Source organism: Mustela nigripes, chromosome 2 (genome assembly GCF_022355385.1).
Source record: "Mustela nigripes isolate SB6536 chromosome 2, MUSNIG.SB6536, whole genome shotgun sequence".
Taxonomy (NCBI): domain Eukaryota; kingdom Metazoa; phylum Chordata; class Mammalia; order Carnivora; family Mustelidae; genus Mustela; species Mustela nigripes.
The window spans coordinates 103,130,716-103,154,626 of NC_081558.1; the positions used below are offsets into that span (position 1 = coordinate 103,130,716).

At 38.0% G+C, this 23,911-nt stretch overlaps 1 protein-coding gene across 4 annotated transcripts in view; it reads left to right on the plus strand.

Moving 5' to 3' along the window:
* Window positions 1-620: 620 nt before the first annotated feature.
* Window positions 621-23,911, plus strand: part of ACAP2 (ArfGAP with coiled-coil, ankyrin repeat and PH domains 2) — a 147,646-nt gene continuing 124,355 nt past the window's right edge. Inside the window, exon 1 of one of the 4 annotated variants that reach the window (XM_059391248.1) lies at window positions 621-948. In XM_059391248.1, coding sequence (XP_059247231.1) covers window positions 896-948 — 53 coding nt within the window. In that variant the 5' untranslated portion in view covers window positions 621-895. The remainder of the gene's footprint in view (window positions 949-23,911) is intronic. The other 3 variants (XM_059391249.1, XM_059391250.1, XM_059391251.1) reach the window with 3 other exon arrangements.

The following is a 23,911-nucleotide window of genomic DNA, read 5'->3' on the forward strand; positions in this document are numbered from 1 at the left end:
GTTGCCTCCGCACCAAACGCCCTACTTCGCCTGCCTGTCGGAATCCTGATCTTTCCATGCTCGCCCCAAACACCAGCTCCTTCAGGAAGTAGTCTCTTAGTTATATGAGAAGACAAACGTGGGAGAGATTTCCAAGTTATTAAGAGATGAAGTCAGTAAGTGAAGGAAGGGATTTTGTCATTAAGGATACCCTCACTTCTCTCCCGACCTCATTTTCTGTAACAAGGAGGCGGCGGATCAGTTTATCTCCTCCTTTGATAATTTCTACTCTTCAGAATTCTGCCAAAGCTGTAGGAGTCCTCAGACCTGCAGGCGGCGGCTCCTCCGCGTTGGCAGCTCGGTAGGGCGGGGCTGAGAAGAGGCGGGGGCTCCGCGGGAAGCGCGGCGCTCAGCCACGTGACTTCCTTCCCAAGGAGCCTCAGCAGCCGGCCTCCCAGCAACGGGCGCGTCCCGCCTAACGACTCCTGCGCATCCCGGTTGGCCCTCGGGGACTGTGGTGGCAAGGCGGCACCCACGGTCGCGCTGTTCATTGGCTCGAACTACCGTCGCTCAGGTGCGTTGCCGGAGCGCCCGCGGGCGGTGCTGCCGGAAGCCCCACCCACCGGCCGCCGGGTTCGTGGCTGGCTGGCGGAGGCTGTCACTCCCGGGCGGTTTCCCTGTGACCGGCGCTCGGCTGGGGGCGGGAGGAAGAGGGGCCGGACTGGGGCCTGACGAGCCGCCGCTGCTGCCACCGTCCTCGCGGCTGCTATGACCAGCGGGCAAGGCGCCCTCCGCAGCTCCGCGCAGCGCTAGTCGCGGCCGTGCGCTCGCCGTCGCTGTCTGGGTCCCCAGCGCAGCCGCTCCCGCGGCTCTCTCGGCTCTTCCAGCGCCGCCTTCGAGGCGAGGCGGAGGCAGGATGAAGATGACGGTGGATTTCGAAGAGTGTCTGAAGGACTCGCCCCGCTTCAGGTAACCGGCGAGGCCGCCGGGCGCCGGGCTGCCGTCACCCCGGAGCGGCCCCCACCCCTCGGGGATGGGGGCGTGAAAGCCGGCCCGCTGAGCTCGCGGAGGGCCCTGCGGTCCGCGTCTTCTGACGAGGCCAGCGGCCGTTGTTGCAGCTCCGGACCGGGCCAGGGCACTGCAGCCCGGACCGACCCTTGCTGAGGGCTGAGGCTGGGCCGAGGAGGTCCTCTTCTCGCTTCCTCGGCCTCTGCCCGGGGAGGAGCGCTCGGGAGGCCGGGAGCACCGGTACGCTTCGAGGAACCAGGGTGCAGCCGCGTCCCCGGAGAGTCGTGCCCTTTGCGGGCGCGCGCTCTCGTCCCCTTCCTCTGGCTGCTCCTTGCCCCTTCCTTCCGCTCCTTCCCGTTTCCACTCGCACCCCACCCCCTCCTTGAGGAGCTTGCAGGGCACCCTTTTGCAGTTCACTTAGTTCCTCTTTGCGCTTTTCCGCTCCCCTTACTCCGGGGAGGAAGGAGTGGGGCGACCTGGGGCTGCTGCTGCCTGCGTGTCCCCTGCCCGGGGCAGGGGCGCTCAGGGAGGCGCTGGCGGTTGCCCCCGGAGTCGCGGGGGGGAAATGCTTTGACTAAGCGCGTTCTATCCACCCTGGTCAGAGACCGCTCTTCTTTCCACTTGAGCTCTCCCCGCTGAGAGGCACGGGGCTGAGCGGTGAGGACTAGGAGAAACTGTGCATTTCTGTTTTGAGAACGGAAGTAGGAGGGCCCTGAAGATTGCATGTCTGTTCCTCTTGCAGCAGCGTCGGCCCGGGAGGGCGCGGATCACGGTCGGATGCTCCCAGTGGATCTGTCACCGAAACTGACGTGGTGGCCCTCGTCTTCACAGGAGTTGGCCTCCCTCTCCTGTGAGAGGAGGCGGTCCTGCGGGTGTCTACAGGACTTGCTCTTTACGTTTCGGGCATCTTGGGAAACTCCGGAATTGTTTTTGGAGAATAGTTTTGATAGATTGTGTTGTACGGTGCACGTATAGGGCTGTCCTTAGGCCTTAAAAAAATGAGGCCTTAGGACTGGCGTTAGATAATGACATTTCTTGAAAGCTTTTCCCTGAGCATTGGTGTGTATTTGCCTGCTGATCTCTAGGCCAAGCCTGAGTTGTAAATTCCTGCATCCTTCTCTTGGGAACTAACTGTTCTTATTCTTATCACTGATTTCCCATTCTCTTTCCACTGACAAGAAAAAAACTGTAAAACCGAGGAACTCCTACTTCTAAGAGAAAGTTTAAGAACTTTTTTTTGTTTTATTTTGACTTTTGCTTTTTTTTTTTTTTTTTTTGAGGAGGGTGTTAATTTTATTTGGAGCTTAGGACTGTTGGTTGTAAAAGGCTGCGTCTGGTTTAATAGCTGTTGTTGGTATTAGTTTTTGAAAGTTGTGTTGGGTGTGAATTAAAAGGACCCGAGGGGACACACATGACTTGCTTAGGACAGCTTTGCAGGTTAGAATCCAGACTATGTGGCAAATGAAGTAATTTTTAAAGTGTACCTCAGAAGATTCTGCTTTTTGTGAATTTTTATTTATATGACTTGGCTGTTTGTTTTTTTAATGAAGTAACACAGCATTTTCCCCCCTAGAAAATGTGGCTTCTGTTAATTTACTTCATTTTAAGTTTGATTTTTTAAAAAAATCAAGTTGAGGGAAGTGATAAGGAAATACTTGTAACCACTGGTGGTGTTCACAAACCATGTGATGTCTTTGTTTTTGAAAGAAAGGAATCATTGAATGTAAAATAAGAGGGAAAGATACTGATTAAGTTGTATGGAATATTGTAGTGAACTTTGTTAAACTTGAATATAATATCCTATTTTAATTCAGTATTAGAGATTTTTTTAAAAGAGTTGCTTCCAGTTATTCCAGTTGCTTCCAGTTATTGTTGGCTGCAAGCTGGGAAGAGAAATCAAGATTCAAAGAACTCCCAATATCTGGTATACATTTTTGGAACTAGATAAGATTTGTAATAGATGGAAGTATGCCAAGAAATAAAAGTCTCGTCGCTCACGTTCCTAATTTTTCCAGTCTTTCTATAACCCCATTACTGTGTAAGTTTGTATAGCATTTGAAAAGAATATTTTAGAATTCTTTTATCCATATTCTTTATGTATAAGAGAAACTTGACTTTTAAAAGTATATGCATTTTGTGAGTGATATATTGAAACTTTCATATTAGAAAAGAAAATTTGTGAGGGGTGAGCTTGTTTTTGGTTTTGCTTTTTTTAAAATCTTTTTTTGAAAAGATTTTACTTTTAAAAGATTTTACTTATTTGAGAGAGAGAAAATGTGGGGGGTGAGGGAGAAGCTCCATGCTGACTTCCCCCAACGCCTGCTGCAGACACTTAACTGACTGAGACACCCAGGTTCCCTCTTTTTGCTTTTTGATAGCAAGGCAGCTGCACTATTTTTGTAGTGTTCTGATCTGTTGTGTTGTTTTAATATTAATTCTTACTTTTATTTTCCTCTATAAATGATTCTTAAGGAAATTTAAGTCTGGCATGGGGGTATAACTGCCTTGGGTGCTGTAGAATTGATGCAGAAGGTAGATCTTGCTGAAGAAAAATTTCAGCAGTGTTCAAGTTCTAAACATTAATTTGCCTGCTAAGTTCATAAGGAAAATAGGGATTGGTTGAAATAGGGAGAGAAGGATGTTGCTTATTGCAACATTGTTTTTAGTAATTTGAATAAAACCAATGGTTACTCTTACATTCCAATGAACATTTTTTTGTTTGTTTTGTCTTTAGATTGAAAGGCACATTTCATTGTGTAATTTTGTGTAACTAAAAATTTCCTTTATAGTTTTTTAAAAACCAGTCTAAAGGTCAAAATCTTATTCATCTAAAAATCTACAAGAAAGTACATGTGTCTAAGCATACTTTACTTTTAAGTGGGAATTTTCCGTTTTGACCAACATATTTTGGAGAACTTTGAATTTGTTTGAACTCTGAATTAATTATGTAGTTGGTCTTTAGAATTTTATAAAATTTTTAAAAAAATTGTGCCTTTCCTTTTTTTAATCTTACTATGGTTCACAGGAAGTAATTAATTTGCACTTTCTGAATTGTGAAACAGTTTTGCTCTAAGCAGTTTTCAAAAATAAAAATTTTGGCATTAACAAGTCTTCGAAATTTCAGTCTTTACTGGATATACATTTATGTTTTATCCTTAGCAGTGTTTACTGTGTACCATTCTGAAGGTTTTTCATTTGTAGATTCTGTTTCAGATATGATACTTATTGGAGAACTTAGGAAAAAAATATTAGAAAATATATTTTGGGGAGAAAGGTTTTAATGGGTGAAAGACATGACATAAGATGTAGCTATCTAACTATATCTGTATTGATTATGTTTTGCTCTTAAACGGGTGCCGGTCCTGGCTGTATTGCCACTTTATCTTCTGTCTTTACGTGGCAAACATAGTGGGTGAGGGATGTGGGGAAATGTGTTTTCACTTATTATGAAGTAGTTTTTAATATTATAGAAGTATTATTATAATTATATAGTAGTTTTATCATGAACCAAAATACAGGAATCCTGCTATTCCTGATTGTAACTTGTAATTCCTCACTTAATGTAATAATGTAATGTAATACCAACTTAAGTTGAAATAAGAACAAGCTTCTATAATGTGGTAAACAGATTTCATACTAGATGCTTTTATAGCTATCCTCATTTAACATTAAAATATATTGTGAGGTAGGAATTATCTTCATTTTTAAAATTAAAAAAAACTCAAGCCTGATATTTTGAGAAGTCAAGTTCACTTAAAAAAAAAAAAAGATTTTGTTTATTTATTTGAGAGAGAGAGTGACTGAGAGAGCAAGTACAGGCAGGGGGTGGGGGTGGGGGATGGGAGGTGGGAGGTGGGAGGATGCAGAGGGAGAAGCAGACTCCTTGCTGAGCAGGGAACCCCATTATGACCTGAGCCAAAGGCAGACCCTTAACCCACTCAGCCACGCAGGTGCCCCTAAATTTCACTTTTTAAATGGGGGACTTTCAAATGGTGGACCTGGAAGTGAATTCACTTTTTTTTTTTTTTTTTTTTTTGTGAATTCACTTTTTAATGCTCTTTCTCAAGCCACAGGCTTTAGTTGCAGTAATTAAATTTGCATTGTCTGTTTATGGCGCTTTTTTTTTTTTTTAATCATACAGAAATTTACAAATGGGTTTTTGTGTATTACCTAGAAAAGTTCCTCTATCCCATTATTACTTATAGGATATTTTTCTATCATTTCATAGTAATTTTCAGTTTCATGTAGTGTGACTAGATTTTAGTTTTGAGAATCTAATTTTGTTTTCTTACTAATGGAAGCCACTTATCCTAACACCTTTTATTGAATAATTAATCTTCTCCCCATTGATTTAATATTATACATCTATACATATGTGGATATTTTTCTGTATTATGCTCTTTTTCACTAATGTATTTGTCTATTTGTCAAATACCATTAATATTAGTTATAATAATTTTCTTTTTTTTTTTTTATTTTATTTTTTTTAATTTTATTTATTTATCAGAGAGAGGGGGGGGAGAGAGCGAGCACAGGCAGACAGAATGGCAGGCAGAGGCAGAGGGAGAAGCAGGCTCCCCGCTGAGCTAGGAGCCCGATGTGGGACTCGATCCCAGGACGCTGGGATCATGACCTGAGCTGAAGGCAGCTGCTTAACCAACTGAGCCACCCAGGCGTCCCAGTTATAATAATTTTCATAATGAGTCTGTCTTGGTATCTGGTGGGATAAGTTCTCCCTTATTTTTTTTCTTTTCCAAAAATTTAATGGCTATTCTTATATATTTTGTCTTTGTAATACTTTCTTCAGTTTCAGAAAAGGGTATGCCTTTTTAATGTATTTTCCCCTTATTTCTTGAAAACTTTTTCTTATAAAATTTCAATGATGTTCCAACTATACACTGTTTACAAGAAACATACTTTACTTTTATTTTTTTAAATGACCATTTATTTTTATTTATTCATTTTTAAATAATCTCCACACCTAGTGTGGGGCTTGAACTCATGCAGGAAACATACTTTAGATTCAAAGACACAAATAGGTTGAAAGTAAAAGGATAAAAAGGATAAATCATGTGAACAGTACCCAGAAGAGTGCTGCAATGACTGTACTAATATCAGCTGAAATAGACCTTAAGACAAAAATTACTAGAGACAAAGGACATTTTATAATGATAAAGAGGTCAATCCATCAGGAAGACACAATACCTATAAATACGCAGTTAGGAGAGGCACAAAATACATATGGCAAAACTGACAATTGAAGGAAGAGACAGGCAGTTCAGTAATAAGAATTGAAGACATAAATACTTTCAGTAATGGGTAAAACAACTAGGCAGGAGGTTAGCAAGGAAATAGATATGAACAACACTATAAACCACAGAATAGGGCACCTGGATGGCTCAGTCAGTTAAGCATCTGCCTTTGGCTCAGATCATGAGCCCAGGGTCCTGAGGTAGAGCCCCATATTGGGGGGATCCCTCCTTAGTGGGGAGCCTGCTTCTCCCTCTCCCTGTTTGTGCTCTCTCTTCTCTCTTTCTCAAAAAACAAAACAAAGAAAAAAAACAGACAAAACAAAATAAACATTACAAACCCAACAAGATAATGATAGATATATAATAAATAATAGGTAATAGGTATAATCATAACAGATATAATCTATAGAACACGTCACACAACAAAAGTGAATTCACATTCTTCTCAAGTGCATGCGAAACATATAGCGTAGACTATATGTTAGGCCACTAAAAAAGTTTCAGTAAATTTGAAAGGCTTTAAACCATGCAACATATGTTCTTTGACCACCATGAAATGAAATTAGAAATGAGTAACAGAAGAAAAATCCAAAAAATTCACAAATATGTGGAAATTAAGTAACATACTATAAAATAACCAGTGAGTCCAAGAAGAAATCATGAAGGAAATTAGGAAATACTTTCAGACCAATGAAAACAAAATCACATACCAAAATTTATGTGATGCAGCTAAAGCAGTGCCTAGAGGGACATTAATATCGGCAAAGACCTATGTTAAAATCATCTCAAATCATGTTCAAACCCATCTATCTTAAACTAGGAAAAGGAACTAGCAAACTGATTGTAAAACAGGAAGAGGGAGGAAATAAAAAAGACTGGAGCAGAAATAAAATAGAGAATGAAACAGTAGGAATAAAGTCATGAAGCCAAAAGTTAGTTTTTCAAAAAGATCCATAAAACCGGCAAGGCTTTAGGTAGTCTGACCAAGAAAAAAAGAAGACTCAATAATGAAAGGGAGAACACTGCTTTTGTCCTACAGAAATACTAAGGGTTATAAAGAATACTGTGAGTAATTCTATGACAATAAGCTAGATGAAATGGATATATTCCTAGAACGATACGATCTATTTATTGAAATCAACTCAAGAAGAAATAGAAAATTTGAATAGACCTTAAAAAAAAAAAGACGAAATCAGAGAATGAACAAACCATAGGAAACCCTTAATCATAGGAAACAAACTGAGGGTTGCAGGAGGGAAGGAAAGTAGGAGGATGGGGTAGCAGGGTGATGAACATTGAGGAGGGAATGTGATGTAATGAGCACTGGCTATTGTATGAGACTTGATGAATCACTGAATTCTACCCTGAAACTAATAATACACTATATGTTAATTGAGTTTAAATTAAAAAAATGTTTTTTAAATGGAAAAAGAAAAAAAAGGAATGTCATCAGGGGCCAGCCTCACATTGGCCTACCAGATAAAAGATGGTTGTGATCTCTTCCAGACACCAGATTTCTACTTCAACTGTAGTCAGCCACAGGTGACAAAAGTAAAGGGACAAATTGACACAAACCTAGTAATGCTACAGGGGAAAAAAATGTGTGCTGGTTATAGTGGGTAATAAGCATATATAATATTTCTATAGAGTGATCAAAATGCCATCATCATTATTTGGGGATTAGGAGATATATTGAGGAACAAAATGGGTTTCACACACTGAGGAGGAGTATGAATTCTGCTTAAAGAAGAAAATACCAATTTCCACAATTATAACCCATTATTCTTGATAGCCTGTTCTCTAGTTAGAGGGGAGTCTCTCTGATTGTGATAATTCATTGTGAAATCAGTAGTCTCTTTATATTTTGAAGGAAAAATAATAAAAGATTACATTAAATAGCATTAAGGACCTATTTAGTCTTGAAAAAATATGACCTCATGTAAAAGTGGATACTTGGCTAATATGGAAAAAAAATATTGAGTTAATAATCAAAAAGCTTCCTCTGGGGTGCCTGAGTGGTTCATTCCATTCAGTATCTGACTCTTGGTGTTGGCTCAGGTCTTGATCTTGGGGGTATGGGTTCAGGTCTCACGTTGGATTCACACTGGATGTGGAACCTACTTTAAAAAAAAAAAAAAAAAGTTTCCCCAAAGGGAAAACCCAGGGCAAGATGGCTTTACCAGTGAATTCTTCCAGGTGTTTAAAAATGAATAACAATAATCCTTTACAAATTTTTCCATGAATAAAAGAGATATCACTGAGTCATTCTGTGAGGCTAGTATTCCCCTGCTTCCAAAGCCAAAGATATCACAAGGAAACAACAGACTGATATCCCTTATAAATACATGAAAATCCTTAACAAAATATTAGCAAACCAAATATAGCAACATATAAAAAGGATTGTACATCATGACCAAGTGGGATTTATCCAGGAATGCAAAAGTCAGTCGATATAGAATAAAGGACAAAAATTACATAATCATCTTAATAGATACAGGGAAAAAAAACATTAAAGCAATACACCACACTTTTGTGGTGAAAATACTCAATAAAGTAGGAATATGGTTCTTAATGTGGTAAAGAGCATCTATGAAACATTTCTAGCAAACATCATACTTAAAGGTGAAAGACTAAACGTTTTCCCTTATGATCACGAATAAAAGTTCACTCTCTCCACTTCTATTCCATGATGTAGAGGGGGTTATAGCCAGAGTATTTGGCAGGAAAGAAAAATAAAAGGCATCCATATAAAAAAAATGGTAGTATAACTATCTCTACTTTCAGATTATAATATCTTGTATATAGAAAATCTTAAGGAACCCACCAAAATCAGCTGGAACTAATAAGTTAAGCAAGCCAGCAGGATGTAAGGTCAGTATACAACAATCACTTCTATTTCTATGTACTGGCAATGAAAATCATTCCATTGAGCAGTGGCATTAAGAAAGAATAAAATACATGGGCATAAATTTAGCCACAGAAGTACAAGACTGTACACTGAAAACTATGTAACATTACTTGAAAGAAATTAAAGACCTAAATTAATGGAAAGATATTCCATGTTCACGGGTCAGAAGACTTAAGATTACTTAATATTCCCCAAATCCTATTCTCTTATAGACCAAAGACAACTCGTATCAAAATTTCCACCTAATTTCTTTGAGCGCTCCAAGCTGATCCTAAAATTCATACGAAAATACAAGTGACCCAGAATAGCCAAAACAATCTGGAAAAAGAAGAACAAATTTGGAGGGTACACTTCCCAGTTTAAAAATATTACAAAGCTATGTAATCAAGACAGTGTGATATTGGCACTAAAGCAGGATGTATAGATCAATGGAATAGAGAATCCAGAAACCCTTACATTTATGATAGATCAGGTTTTGATGAGGGTTCCAGTACAATCAGTGGAGAAGGAATAGCCTTTTAACAAATGGTGCTGAAACAACAGGACATCCACATGTAAAAGAATGAAGTTAGACTCCTATATCACATCCTATGCGAACATTAGGTCAAAATGGGTTATAGACCTAAATGTAAGAGCGAAAACTATACAGTTCTTAGAGAAAACATAAATCTCTGTACCCAAAAGATTTACTTGAATTACCTTGTATCCAAAAGATTTACCTAGAATTAGGCAGTGATTTTTAATTTTATTTATTTATTTATTTATTTTTAAAAGACTTTGTTTATTTGTCAGAGAGAGAGAGAGAGGGAGGGAGAACACAAGCAAGGTAGAGCCTACTTGTGATCTGTCTCTCTTGTGTCAGATAAATAAAATCTTAAAAAAAAAAAGACTTAGGTTTTAGCTTTTTCTGGTCTAAGTGAGTTCCTGTTCTTTTACCTTTCAGTTTCCAGAGTTGTGTTTCTACTCTTACTGCTTCTCTGTCTTTGTGGATTAGTGCTTTAAAAAACTTTTTTAAAAACATATATATTTTTTCAAGATTTTATTTATTTGTCAGAGAGAGCGAGAGCGAGCGAGCGCACAAGTAGGCACAAGTAGGCAGAGTGGCGGGCAGAGGTGGAGAGAGAGGCAGGCTCCCTGCAGAGCAAAGAGCCCAATGTGGGACTCGATCCCAGGACTCTGGGATCATGGCCTGAGCCGAAGGCAGCAGCTTAACTGACTGAGCCACCCAGGCATCCCAAATATGTTCATTTTTAAATAAACAAAACTTATTCTATTGATCTAACAAAAAATTCTCGTTACTGTGTTGTTTTATTTGATTCCCCATTTTTTGCTCATTGAGAAGCTTTATAGTAAATTAAAAATCCATCTCTTTGGACTTTTTCCCTCCTTTGGATTTGGTGTATTACACTAATATAATAATAAAAGAGACTAGGTTTTATTGGTTATTGTCAGGTAATTGTTTTATATGGATAAAAAGATACTTCCTAATACATTTGTCATTTAATCTGAAGATGTCCTTTGATATTTCTTTTCGGGTTTATCTGCTGTCTAAGAGGCATCTCAATTTTTGTCCTAAAATACCTTTGTTTTTCTTTGATTTTGGAAGGCTCTTTTCCCAAAGCATGGCATAGTAGGTTATCTTTTTTTTTCTTTTTTTTAAAGCACAATGTCATTTCATTGTCTTTTGTTTGCTTTTTATGTCTTTATCATTTGTTACAAGTTTTATTAGTCTTACTGTTGCTTTTTTGAGGATAATGTATCTTCTTTCTCTGCCCTTTTTTTTTTTTTTTTAAAATTGGTGAGGAAGAGAGGGAGGAAGCGTTGGGCGGCAGAAGGAAATGGAGAAAGAGAATCTCAAGCAGGCTCCACACCCAGTGCAGAGCTCAGTGTGGGGCTTGATCCATGACCCTGAGATCATGACTGGGGCTGAAATCAAGAGTCCGATGGTTAACCGACTGAGCCACCCAGGCACACCTCCTCTGCTTTTTTTTTTTTTAAAGATTTTTTTTTTCTGGACTGTTTTTTAGCAGTTTTACTATTCTGTGTGTAAGTGTGGTTTCTGTTTTATTCATCCTGCTTGGGGACTGCAGAGTTTCTTCAGTACATGGGGTTTGTAGGGCATGTCTTTCATCAATTTGTAAAATTCCTGGCTTTTATCTCTTTGAATATTGTCTGCCTCTGCTTTGCTTTTTAACTCCTTCTGGCACTCATTACATATATACTAGAATCTTTTGTTGTGTCCTATATGTCTCTCATTCTTTTTTGAAATGATAAACCTTACAGAAAAGTAGAATATTATCTATTGATCTCTATTCCTATTTATTAAGCTCATTTTCTACTGTGTATAATCTCCTGTGAAACCTATCCACGGAGTTCCTCAATTGTGTTTTTCTCTTTGGAACTTCTATTTATTTTTTATTCATTTAAAAAAATATTTTATTTATTTATTTGAGAGAGACAGAGAGAGAGAATGCACACAAGCAGGGGGAGGGCAGAGGGAGAGGCAGGCTCCCTATTGAGCAGTGAGCTCAATGTGGGATTTGATCCCAGAGCCCTGAGATTGTGACCTGAGCTGAAGGCAGATGCTTAATGACTGAGCCACCCAGGCATCCCTTTGGTTTTGTTTTTTATAGATACTATTTCTTTTGTGAAAATTGCCACCTTTGTTTTTGTTTCTTGCATATTTTTCTCTAGTTTCATGAACATGTTATTACCACTTTTAAGTCTGTATTTAATGAAACCAATATTTAGATCATCCTAGTGTCTATTTGTCTTTTATTCACTCATTCTCCTCCTGTTCCTTCCCTTCTTCACTTCTTTTAGTGGGCAAGAATTTTTTATTTAATGCTATACACTGTTTATGAAAAATTATAGATGCTCTGGGTGATGTTATCTTTCTGTCAAGAGGATTCACTCTTTCCTTTGTTAGGTAGATAGAGTTGCAGATGATCATTTTAGTCCAGTCATAGAATAAGCTTTATTGATTTTCTATTGCTGCTATAACAAATTATTCCAAACTTAGTGGCCTAGAACAACACAAATTCATTATCTTACAGTTTGTTTCAACACAGGTCTCACTTGGCTGAAATCAAGATGTTGGCAGGACTGCATACCTTTCTAGGAGGTCTAGAAGAGAATTTTTTTTTTTTACCTTTTCTGGTATCAAGAGGCTGCCCACATTATGTGGCTCATGACACCCTTCTGGCTTCAGAGTCAGCAGTCACTGGGGCACTTTCTATTCTGCCTCCCTCTTTCACTTACAAAGACCCTTGTGATAATACTGTCCTATTTAGATATTTCCAGCATAATCTCCCCATCCCAAGTTAGATGATGATCAACCTTAATTCTATGTGCTGCCTGAATTCACCTTTGTAGTGTAACCTAACATATTTATAGGTTCGGGGATTAGGATATTGACATCCTTAGGGGACCATTATTCCATCTCTCACAGTTCCTCCCTTTTGCTCCCAAAGATTCACTTCTGTCCTACATGCAAAATATATTCACTCCATCCCAGCATCCCTGAAAGTCTCAACCCATGTTGCAATTTATATCACCTTCTTATCATCATATTGCAAATTTTTGTCAGTTTTGGTAGTTTTTTATTTAGTGGTATGTTGTAAATTTTCTGTATTATAGGAAGATTTTATGATTAAAAATGGTTGTTATCATGTTTCATCAAGCTATTATAGCATAATACTTCTTGCTTTTACCTGTTTTGAATGTGTTGGTCCCCTACTTTTCTGGATTATAGATAATATGATAGCTAATAATCTCATGTTTTTTTTTTTTTTTTGGGTGAGTGTAGGCAGATTATTTTATAGAATATCCCACATTCCGAGTTTGTCTAATTGTTTACTCTGAGAAGATTCCATTTAAACAGTTTTGGCAAGAATACTCACAGGTGATGTATTATTTTCATCAGGAGGCCAGTGATGTTCACTTGTCTTCTTGTTGGCATTGCTAATTTGAGTCACTGGTGCCAGGGGTGGGGGACCAAAGGGAGCAGGAGGATTATAGATCAAAGAGCTTGAGGTGGGAAAGAGCTTGCTGTCCAAGGAGCAAAAAGGCCAGTGTGGGTTGGAGCCAAGTGAGCAGGGGATTCGAATAATGGTAGGAGCTAAGTTTAGAGAGATAGCAGGACCAGATCAAGTTAGGCCTTGTAAGTCATCCATGGAAAGAAGTTTGGATTTTATGATTAGTGCAATAGGAAGTTATTAGAAAGCTTTTAGCTATGGTGAGAAATTATAAGCGAATAATGGTAGGAGCTAAGTTTAGAGAGATAGCAGGGACCAGATCAAGTTAGGCCTTGTAAGTCATCCATGGAGAGAAGTTTGGATTTTATGATTAGTGCAATAGGAAGCTTTTAGCTATGGTGAGAAATTATAAGGCTTAAAATTTAAAAAACGTTTTGTCTACTATTTAGAAAATAAGTTGTAGAGGGGCAAAAGTGAATATAAAGAGACCAGTTAAAGAAGCCAGTGTAGGAAACAAGTTAACAGACTAGGCCAGGCAGGAGATGATTTGGTAGAGAATGGACAATTTTTGTGATGGAATCGGTAAGAATTGCTGTTGAGGACATCTGAGTGCCTCAGTTGGTCAAATGACTGCCTTTGGCTCAGGTCATGATATTGGGGTCCTGTGATCCAGTCCTACGTCGGGCTTTCCCTGCTCTGTAGGAAGCTTGCTTCTCCCTTTCTGTCTGCCTGCCAGTCCCCCTGCTTGTGTGTGTGTGCTCTCTCTCTCCCTGTGTCAAGTAAATAAATAAAAATCTTAAAAAAAATTGCTATTGAATTGTTTGTAGGGAATGTGAAGAATAAAAATAACATTTTTGGCTTTAGTGATTGGGTGGATTGAGGTATTGCTTACTGATAAGGGGAAGGCAAGGGAAGAGCAGGTTTTGTGTAAAAAAAGAAAAATCAAGAATTTAATTTTTGTACTTGTTGAGTTTGAGATAGACACCTAAGTGGAGCTGTTAAGTAGAATTGGCACTTCTGCGTAGCCTTTTATAATTTTACTTTACAAACTGATATGGTCACATCTCACAGTCCTTTTTAGACGGCACATAAACTCTCTGGTGCTAGAGCCTACTAGTGTCATTGTATATATTCTCACTCAGCATAATTCCTTGCGCACAATAGTTAGGCTACAGACTTTTATTGTCAAAAATTAGTTTCATAAAATAATCATAGAGTCTTCATTTTTACATAACATACTCCAGTTTTTATTTTAGGACTTTTTCTGTTATTGTACTATTGATGAATTGCAAAACTACGAGTAATATATGAATTGTTGAAATTTTCTTTTCCAGTGTTGTAATTAAGTCAAACCAAAATCTTGGGGCACCTGGGTGGCTCAGTGGGTTAAGGCCTCTGCCTTCGGCTCAGGTCATGATCCCGGGGTGCTGGGGTCGAGCCCCGCATTGGGCTCTCTGCTCGGCGGGGAGCCTGCTTCCCTTACTCTCTCTCTCTGCCTGCCTCTCTGCCTACTTGTGATCTCTGTCAAATAAATAAATAAAATCTTAAAAAAAAAAAAAACCCAAAATCTTTAGGTTCTCTTGGGTAGTTGTCATATTACTTGAGAGACTCTGACTAGTATTCTCTTTCTAGGCTACTGACATATTTATATGTGGGGTTTCTAGGGAGATAGTATATTTAATTTGACGAACTGAACTTTTCAGAGAACTAAGGCTTGTTGCACTTGTGTAGAAGATTTAGTGTCATATCCTGTCACATTGATAAACTCTTAATTTTTCAGTTGACTGTCTACTTATAAAATCTGTCTTTTTGAAACTGTTGTCCCTGGCTCACATGAATCAGAATGAGATACTTGAAAAAAAAATGTGGGGCGCCTGGGTGGCTCAGTGAGTTGGGCTGCTGCCTTCGGCTCCGGTCATGATCTCAGGGTCCTGGGATCGAGCCCCGCGTCGGGTTCTCTGCTCAGCGGGGAGCTGCTTCCCCCTCTCTCTCTGCCTGCCTCTCTGCCTACTTGTGATCTCTGCCAAATAAATAAATAAAATCTTAAAAAAAAAAAAAGAAAAAAAATGTAACTAAAGCTCCTTAAAAGTTGTAAAAGACTATAAAAAAGTTATTCTTAAGCTTATTGCAATTGAGAAATCACTGGAGTAAGTGATCCTTCTAAGGTAGCTTTTGAAGTGCATGTTTATTTGGAGATAAATGATCTTAACATTTTTATCAGTGGTTACTTTATTTTCACAAAATTTTCGGGAGGAAAGAACCTGTTCAGATGCCATCACACTCTGCAGCGTCCTGGGGAGGCACGTATGACAAGCAGGGTGGTGTGGGAGAGTGCCTCGATCTGTCTCAAGTATTTAAAATTTAGCCATTAATCATAACAGCTGCATTCCTGCTTCAAGTGATCAGCTACTAGTTTTGACATTCTGAGTTTTAAAAATTCCTATTAATTGTCCTTAAAAAAGGGCAAGAATGAATAATCTTGACTTGATTTTATGTTTTTCAAAAATTTATTTCAAAAAACATTTACAAGAGAGTTGAGGGGGCAGAGAGAGAGGGGGAGAGAGAATCTCAAGCAGACCTCCCACTGAGTGAGGAGCCTGGTAAGGGGCTTGATCCCACAACTAGGAGATCATGACATGAGCTGACCTCTCACTGAGTGAGGAGCCTGGTGAGGGGCATGATCCCACAACTAGGAGATCATGACATGAGCTGAAACTTAGAGTTGGACGCTCAACTGACTGAGCTATCCAGGCTTCCCTTAGAAGTTACTTTAAATTGTGTTTATCTGTTGTTCTGTAACGAATCAACCTAAAACTTAGTTGCTTGAAACAACAATTAAAAAAAATAAATAAAACAGGGGTGCCTGGGTGGCTCAGTGGGTTAAAGCCTCTGCCTTTGGCTCAGGTCATGATCCCAGGGTCCTGGGATTGAGCCCTGTGTTGGCCTCTCTTCTAAAGCAGGGAGCCTGCTCCCCCCCACCCTCACCTCCAGCCTGCCTCTCTGCCTGCTTGTGATCTGTCAAATAAGTAAAAATAAAATCTTTAAGAAAAAAATAAAACAACCATTTTATTTTGCTCTAGGTTTGTAGGTCAGTAGTTTGCAGTGGTTTTGGCTGGATGGTTCATCTGTGATCCATGTTCTGATAGCTGGGTGACTTAGGCTGCAAGATCCACTTTCACATCTGATGCCCTGGCTCTTCTTGGTCTGTCTTCTCTTCACATGGCATTTCATCCTTCAGAGCTTTTCCTTCTGGTCAGGCTTTTCACAGCATGTTAGTATTAGGGTAATTGCACTTACATGATGGCTTATTTAATTTATTTATGTACGTATGTATGTATGTAATCTGTACACCCAGTGTGGGGCTGGAACTCATGACCTCGAGATCAAGAGTAATATGCTTTTCCTACTGCCCCTTCGCAGCTTATTTTTAAAAGATAAGAAGTTGAAGCTAGGAGGCCAATTTAAGGTTAACTTTGGAAGAGACACATCATTTCTACCATATTTTTTTAGAGCAGTCATAGGGGCCACTCGGATTCAAGAGAGAAGGTAAATAGACTCCGTATCTTGCTGGGGGACTGGCAACGTCATGTTGCAGATGACCCAGTGTGGCCATCTTTGGAAAATATAGTCTGCTGTACATTGTGTCCAAAGGTGTCTTTGGAAATCATTATGAGGAAAATTAAGATGCAATAAGATTCTGTATGTAAAGCAAAAGCAAACAGGTTTTTCTCTCAGGCTTCAGTTTTAAGAGTTCCCACCACTGGGAAAGTTTTCCAACAGTCCTCATGCTGTTGGAAAGAGTATAGTTTGGTAGAGCTTTTCCAAGGACAAAGTAAGATATCGTAGAACTTAAAAATACATACTTTGCTTCAGAGGTTTTATCTAGGAATTTCTACTAAGGAATGATAGGTAAAATGTTCGCAATTATACGAACAAAGATATATTTATATATAGGGATATAAAATACGTAAATAAACTATATATAGTTTGTATATAGAAAAAAATTGTGCAATTAGAATGTTTGCATTCCCACCAACAGTACACAAGGTTCCTTTCTCTTCCACATCCTCACCAACACTTGTTTCTCGTGTTTTTTGATTTTAGCCATTCTGACAGGTGTGAGGTGATTTCTCACTGTGGTGTTGATCTACATTTCCATGATGATGAGTGATATTGAGCATCTTTTCAGGTGTCTGTTGGCCATCTGTATGTCTTCTTTGGAGAAATGTCTGATTGTGTCTTCTACCCATTTTTAATTGGATTATTTGGGTTTTCTGACGTCGAGTTTTATAAGTTCTTTATATATTTGCAATACTAACCTTTATTGGATATGTCATTTGCAAATATCTTCTTCCATTCTGTATGTCTTTTAGTTTTGTGGGTTGTTTCCTTTGCTGTGCAGAGGCTTTTTACATTGATGTAGTCCTAATAGTTTATTTTGGCTTTTGTTTCCCTTGCTTCAGGAGATATGTCTAGAAGAGTGCTGCTATGGCCAGTATCAGAGAAATTACTGCCTGTGCTCTCTAGGATTTTTATGGTTTCAGGGTCAACATTTAGGTCCGTAATCCACTCTGAGCTTATTTTTGTTTGTGGGGTAAGAAAGTGGTCCAGTTTCATTCTTTTGCATCTAGCTGTCCCATTTTCCCAGCACCATTTGTTAAAGAGACTGTCTTTTTCCCATTGCATCTTCTTGCCTTCTTTGTCAAGATTAATTGACCATATGCTTGTGGGTTTACTTCTGGGCTTTCTATTCTGTTCCACTGATCTGTAGGTCTGTTTTTGTGCCAGTACCATGCTGTTTTGATTACTACTGCTTTGTAATATAACTTGAAATCTGGAACTGTGATACTTTCAGTTTTGTTTTTCTTTTTCAAGATTCTTTTGGTTATTTGAGGTCTTCTGTGGTTCCATAAAAATTTTAGATTGTTGTTTTAGTTGTGTGAAAAATGCTCTTGGTACTTTGATGGAGATGCCATGGAATCTGTAGATTGGGTCATATGGATATTTTAACAGTATTTGTTCTTTTTTAATCCATGAGCATGGGATATCTTTCTGTTTTTTTTTTTGTGATCTTTAATTTTTTCATCAATGTCTATTACAGTTTTCAGAGTACAAGTCTTTCACCTCATTGGTTAAGTTTATTCCTAGGTATTTTATTACTTTTGGTGCAATTGTACGTGGGATTATTTTCTTAATTTCTGTTTCTCCTGCTTCATTATTAGTGTATAGAAATTGGACTGATTTCTGTACATTGATTTTTGTATCCTGCAACCTTACTGAATACATTTATTCTTGTATTTTTTTTTTGGTGGTGTTCAGGCTTTTCTATATACAGTATCATGTCCCCTGCACATAGTGAGAATTTTATTTCTTCCTTACAATTTGGATGCCTTTATTTATTTATTTATTTATCTATCTATGAGAGAACAAAGAGCAAGTGGGGGAGGGGGCAGAAGGAGAAGGAGAAAGAGAATCTTAAGCATGCTCCATCCCCTAGTTCGGAGCCTTGTGCAGGACTTAGTCTCATGCTCTGAGATAATTACTTGAGCCAAAATCAGGAGTCGGACAGTTAACCAACTGAGCCACCCACGTGCTCTTATTTCTTGTCCTTGCTGTGGCCAGGACTTCCAGTACCATGTTGAAAAAAGTGGTGAGAGTGGACATTCTTGTCTTGTTCCTGATCTTGGGGAAAATCAGTTTTTCCCCCGTTGAGTGTGATGTTAGCTATGGGTTTGTTATATATGGGCTTTATTATATTGAGATACGTTCCTTCTAAATCTGCTTTGTTGAGGGTTTTTATCATGAGTGGATGTTGTATTTTGTCAAATGCTTTTTCTGCATGTATTGAAATGATCATATAGTTTTTATCATTTCTCTTGTTGATGTGATATATCATGTTGATCGATTTGTGAATATCAAACATCCCCACAGCTTTTTACTTAAAAATTATTCAAACTGAAGAGTTGAAGATATCATACAATGAACACCTATCTAACCTTCATCTAAATTCATCAGTTGTTAATATTTTGGCATATTTGTTTGCTCTGTGTGTCTTACACACGCACATGCATGTGTGTATATATATATAGCATGTACATTTTAAAAAATGATTTCAAAGTTTGGCATGCATTTCCTAAAAATAAGGACATTCTTCCTCATAGCCACATTTATAACACTAATAGTAATTATATATTCAGATTCTTGCAAGTGTGCCAGTAATGCCTTGTATAAGTAACTTTTTTTCCCCTAGCATCTAAACAAATTTTATGCAGTGGCTTGGCTTTTCATAACCTGTAGCTCACTATACACTTTTGATTCTTTTAATCCATCATCTCTCACTGGGATGAATTAACCTTAAGAAAATTATGGAGAAAAAAAAAAACAAACAAAAAAAAGAAAATTATGGAGCTAGGAGAGGTCTTAGTCATCTCTGAGGCCTTGATTTGGGTGAGGGCCAAATGATGTGAGATTTTCTATCATGTTAAATACTTTGGTGGATCATCATAGGAATACATCTCTTTTTTTTTTTTTTTAAAGATTTATTTATTTATTTGACAGAGAGATCACAAGTAGACAGAGAGGCAGGCAGAGAGAGAGAGAAGCAGGCTCCCTGCTGAGCAGAGAGCCCGATATGGGGCTCGATCCCAGGACCCTGAGATCATGACCTGAGCCGAAGGCAGCGGCTTAACCCACTGAGCCACCCAGGCGCCCCAGGAATACATCTCTTAAAGGAGATGTGACATGTTTAGATTTGGGTAGTATATATAACATTAACTTTTGAAGCAAAGCATTTTAGTATTATCACAATTTGGTACAAAATGAGAAAGCCTTGAACAAAACTGTAAAAAACACATTTTTGAGACGATCTAGGAAAGTCAAGCATGAAATTGGTATGAGATATTTGAAGGAATTATTGTTACGTGTAATAATGGTGAAGAGATCCCATTAAAAATTCCTTATCTGTTAAAGATCAATAAAATAAAGCATTTGGGATTTGCTTTAAAGTACCTCAACAGGAAAGGGATAGGACTATAGGAAAAAAGAATAGGCTTGTTGCCAGTTGTTGAAACTAGGTGGTAGGTATGTGTGTTTTGTTTCATAAGAGGTTAAAAAGGCACAACCACAAACACTTCATTTTTTGACTTGAAAGATTAACTAGAAGGGTTAATTTGCATGTAAAAGTTGTCTGCTATTGAAAACTTTTTTTTACTTTACAGAGGAGTTCTTTATATATAGTGTCAAAATCTGTATCAAAGAAACTTCTTTTTTTCTTAAGAAATGTATTTCTAAATATTTGCTTCGAAAAAGAATTAGCAAAAATCATGTTTCTGAATCTCTTAAGAAGAATCCAACATTTTAGGATATTAGGTAATATCCTAAACAAGAAATAATCTTGTTCTTTACAGTATTTATTTAAAAACTGCCATCTCTAAGTTTGGCAGAAAGCTAGCTATGACAATAGAAAAATTCTGTGCAAATTACAAAACTTTAATTCAAACCACCACTTGGAGTTGTAGAATGCTTTTGTGGAGATTTCTTGCTTATCAATCAGCTATTGTGTAAATTATGTGTAATCTTCCCTATGAATACAGCATTAATGCATTACTAGTACTGCTTTACTATGATTCCAAGAGATACAAACAATGGCATCTCTTTTGATTTGAATCCAGCAGCTGCATTCTGGTCACAGGTGCTGGTACTAGTCATTGAAGTAAAAAGATGACAATGTTAGAAGGTAGCGTTTGATTCTAAGAAAGTAAGTTAACATATGACTTAGTGTCAAGGCCTTTGTCCTCTGTATTAAGAATGTTTTCTTCTTATTTTAATGTTCCATTGATAATTTGGGAAGCCATCCATGTAGTCAGATAAGCAATTTTTAACCAGAGGTGCACTTCAGAATGACCTGGGAAACTTTTTCCAAAATACCTTTGCTTGGCTGACATCCAGACCCACTGAATCAGAGCTTCGGGGGCAGAGATAGTTGGAAAAGCCTTTTTTAAGGTGATTGTGATCTGAACCTTTACTTAAGGATTACTGCTCTAACAGTGTCAGAATTCTTCTTTGATGTATGTAAATAGATAAAGATAAAGCATAGTGATTGTTAGTCTTCTTATTTTTAGTTTTAATTTTTTAAGATTTTATTTTTAATTAGTTTCTGTACCCACCATGGTGCTTTTACAACTTGAAGATCAGGAGTTCCAAGCTCTGCTGACAGCCTCTCCTTGGTTTTTTTAAACCTAATGCTTTTAGGCAAGGCAGTTTTCCACTGACTATCTCTAACCCTATTCCTCCTTACTCTATTTCTCTGGAACAAGTAAATCATTTACAGTTGCAATGGATAGCCACTAAAGTGTTTTTACCAGGCAAGTGATGTTATAACATTTGTATCCCCCTTATTAGTAACAAAAGTATTATGTCATACTTTAGATCCATATCAGTAACTCCCATCTAGGCAGCCTCATTATCAGACTTTGCTAGATAACTTGTTTCTGTTAGATAAACTGTTCTTGCCCACTCCTGCCCAAGTACTACCAGATATTGTTACTGTAGTGTATTAATACTATTTCCAAAGATACCCATTTTATCAGTTTTACTTTTATACAGAAAAATTGAATGCCTTTACATTGCTTTTGAGGTATACTTTGCTAAAGCCTTTTTATTTCCTTCTTTGTCTTCTCTCTAATTTTTTTTTTTGTGTGTCAACCTAAACATTGCCATAGCACTTTAAACTTTTGTATGTAATGCTCTTTTCATTCTTCTGTCTTAAAACAAATTAGGAAGCTTTATTTTTTTGTACAAGTTTAGTTTTTGTACAGTTTATATATATGTATATGGATATATTTATTTTATTATGTATATATGTATATTGTTTGTGTATATATGTGCATATATATGCATACATATATGTATATGTATATGATTTTATTTATTTATTTGATAGAGAGAGACACAGCGAGAGAGGGACCACAAGCAAGGGAAGTGGGAGTGGGATAAGTGGGCTTCCCACCGAGCGGGGAGCCTGATGCAGGGCTCAATCCCAGGGCCCTGGGAACATGACCTGAGATGAAGGCAGACGCTTATCCAACTGAGCCACCCAGGTGCCCCTATACAGTTTATATTAGAAAAATAATACAAATATTTAAAATAAACTCATACTGCTAGCAGCTTAGTGTTTGTTTTCAGACATTTTGCTTTGTTTATGCTAACATATATATTTTTCTTGCATGAATGACCTCAGATCCTATTCAGCCCACTGCACCTTGCCTTGTTTCACTTAACAATGATACCCTTTTTTTTTTTTTTTTAAAGATTTTATTTATTTATTTGACAGAGAGAAATCACAAGTAGGCAGAGAGCCAGGCAGAGAGAGAGAGAGAGGAGGAAGCAGGCTCCCTGCCGAGCAGAGAGCCCGATGCGGGACTCGATCCCAGGACCCTGAGATCATGACCCGAGCCGAAGGCAGCGGCTTAATCCACTGAGCCACCCAGGCGCCCAACAATGATACCCTTATTTCTTCGTCAGGACGTAGAGATCTGCCTTACTCTTTAAGTGGCTACATACTCTTTAAATGATAGTATACAAATTATTGAATAATAATTTGAATAACTAGTTGCTGGATTGGTTTTTCATTTTTTAACTTGTTTTTATTTTTTAACAGCTTCCCTGTGCACTTCTGGTATATATGCCTTGTTGTATCTGTAGCATAAATATCTACAAAGTATCATAATTGGGTCAAAGAAAATATACACCTAAAATTTTAGAAAATATTGTTAAATTTTGTTTCAATAAGAGAAGAAAAAAGAGGAGGACTAGTCCTACCAAATAGTGCTTTCTTGCTTTTCTGTATGTTTATGTGTAACATCTTAAAAAAGTAACTTTTTATTTTTAAATAAATAGGGTTTTAGATCAGGAATGGATGTTTAATTTTGTCTAATGCCTTTTTTATAATTTAAGACTGACTTAGTCAGTTTGGGCTGCCATATCAGAATATCATAGACTAAGTAGCTTAAACAGCAAATATTTATTTCTTACAGTTCTGGAGACTGCAAGTCCAAGATCAGAGTATCAGCATGGTTGGGTTCTTGATGAGGGCTTTCATCCCGGTGTACAGAGAGAACTGTGGTCCCTTCATCTCTTTATAAGGGAACTAACTCTGTCATGGGAGCTCCACTCTTGTGACATACTATAACTCTTAATTACCTCCCAAAGGTCCTACTTCCAAATATGATCACTTTGGAGATTAGAGTTTGAGCATATGAATTTTGGGGGAATACAAATGTTCAGTCTGTAGTAGTATTGTTTTGCTTTTCTTTGACTTATTACCATAGTAAATTAAATTAATGGATTTCTTAATACTTAAATATTATTATAGTCACAAATAATCTTTATTTGGTTACAATTTTTTAAAACATAGGATCTTATTTGTTAATATTTTATTTATAATTTTGCATTGATATTCATAAGTTATAATGAGCAATTGTTCTGTTTTAGGTTTTGGTAATAATGTTATACTGATACTGACTTTTAAGATTTTGTTTATTGATTTAATTTTTTTTAAAAAAAGGATTTTATCTATTTGTTTGACACAGAGAGCACAAGGAGGGGGAGTGGCAGGGAGAGGGAGAAGTAGACTCCCTGCTGAGTGAGGAGCCTGATCACACTCAATCCCAAAACACTGGGATCATGACCTGAGGCGAAGGCAGATGGTGAACTGACTGAGCTATCTCTGTGTCTCTTTATTTATTTACTTTAGAGGGAGAGAGAGAGCAGTGGAGGGGCAGAGGGAG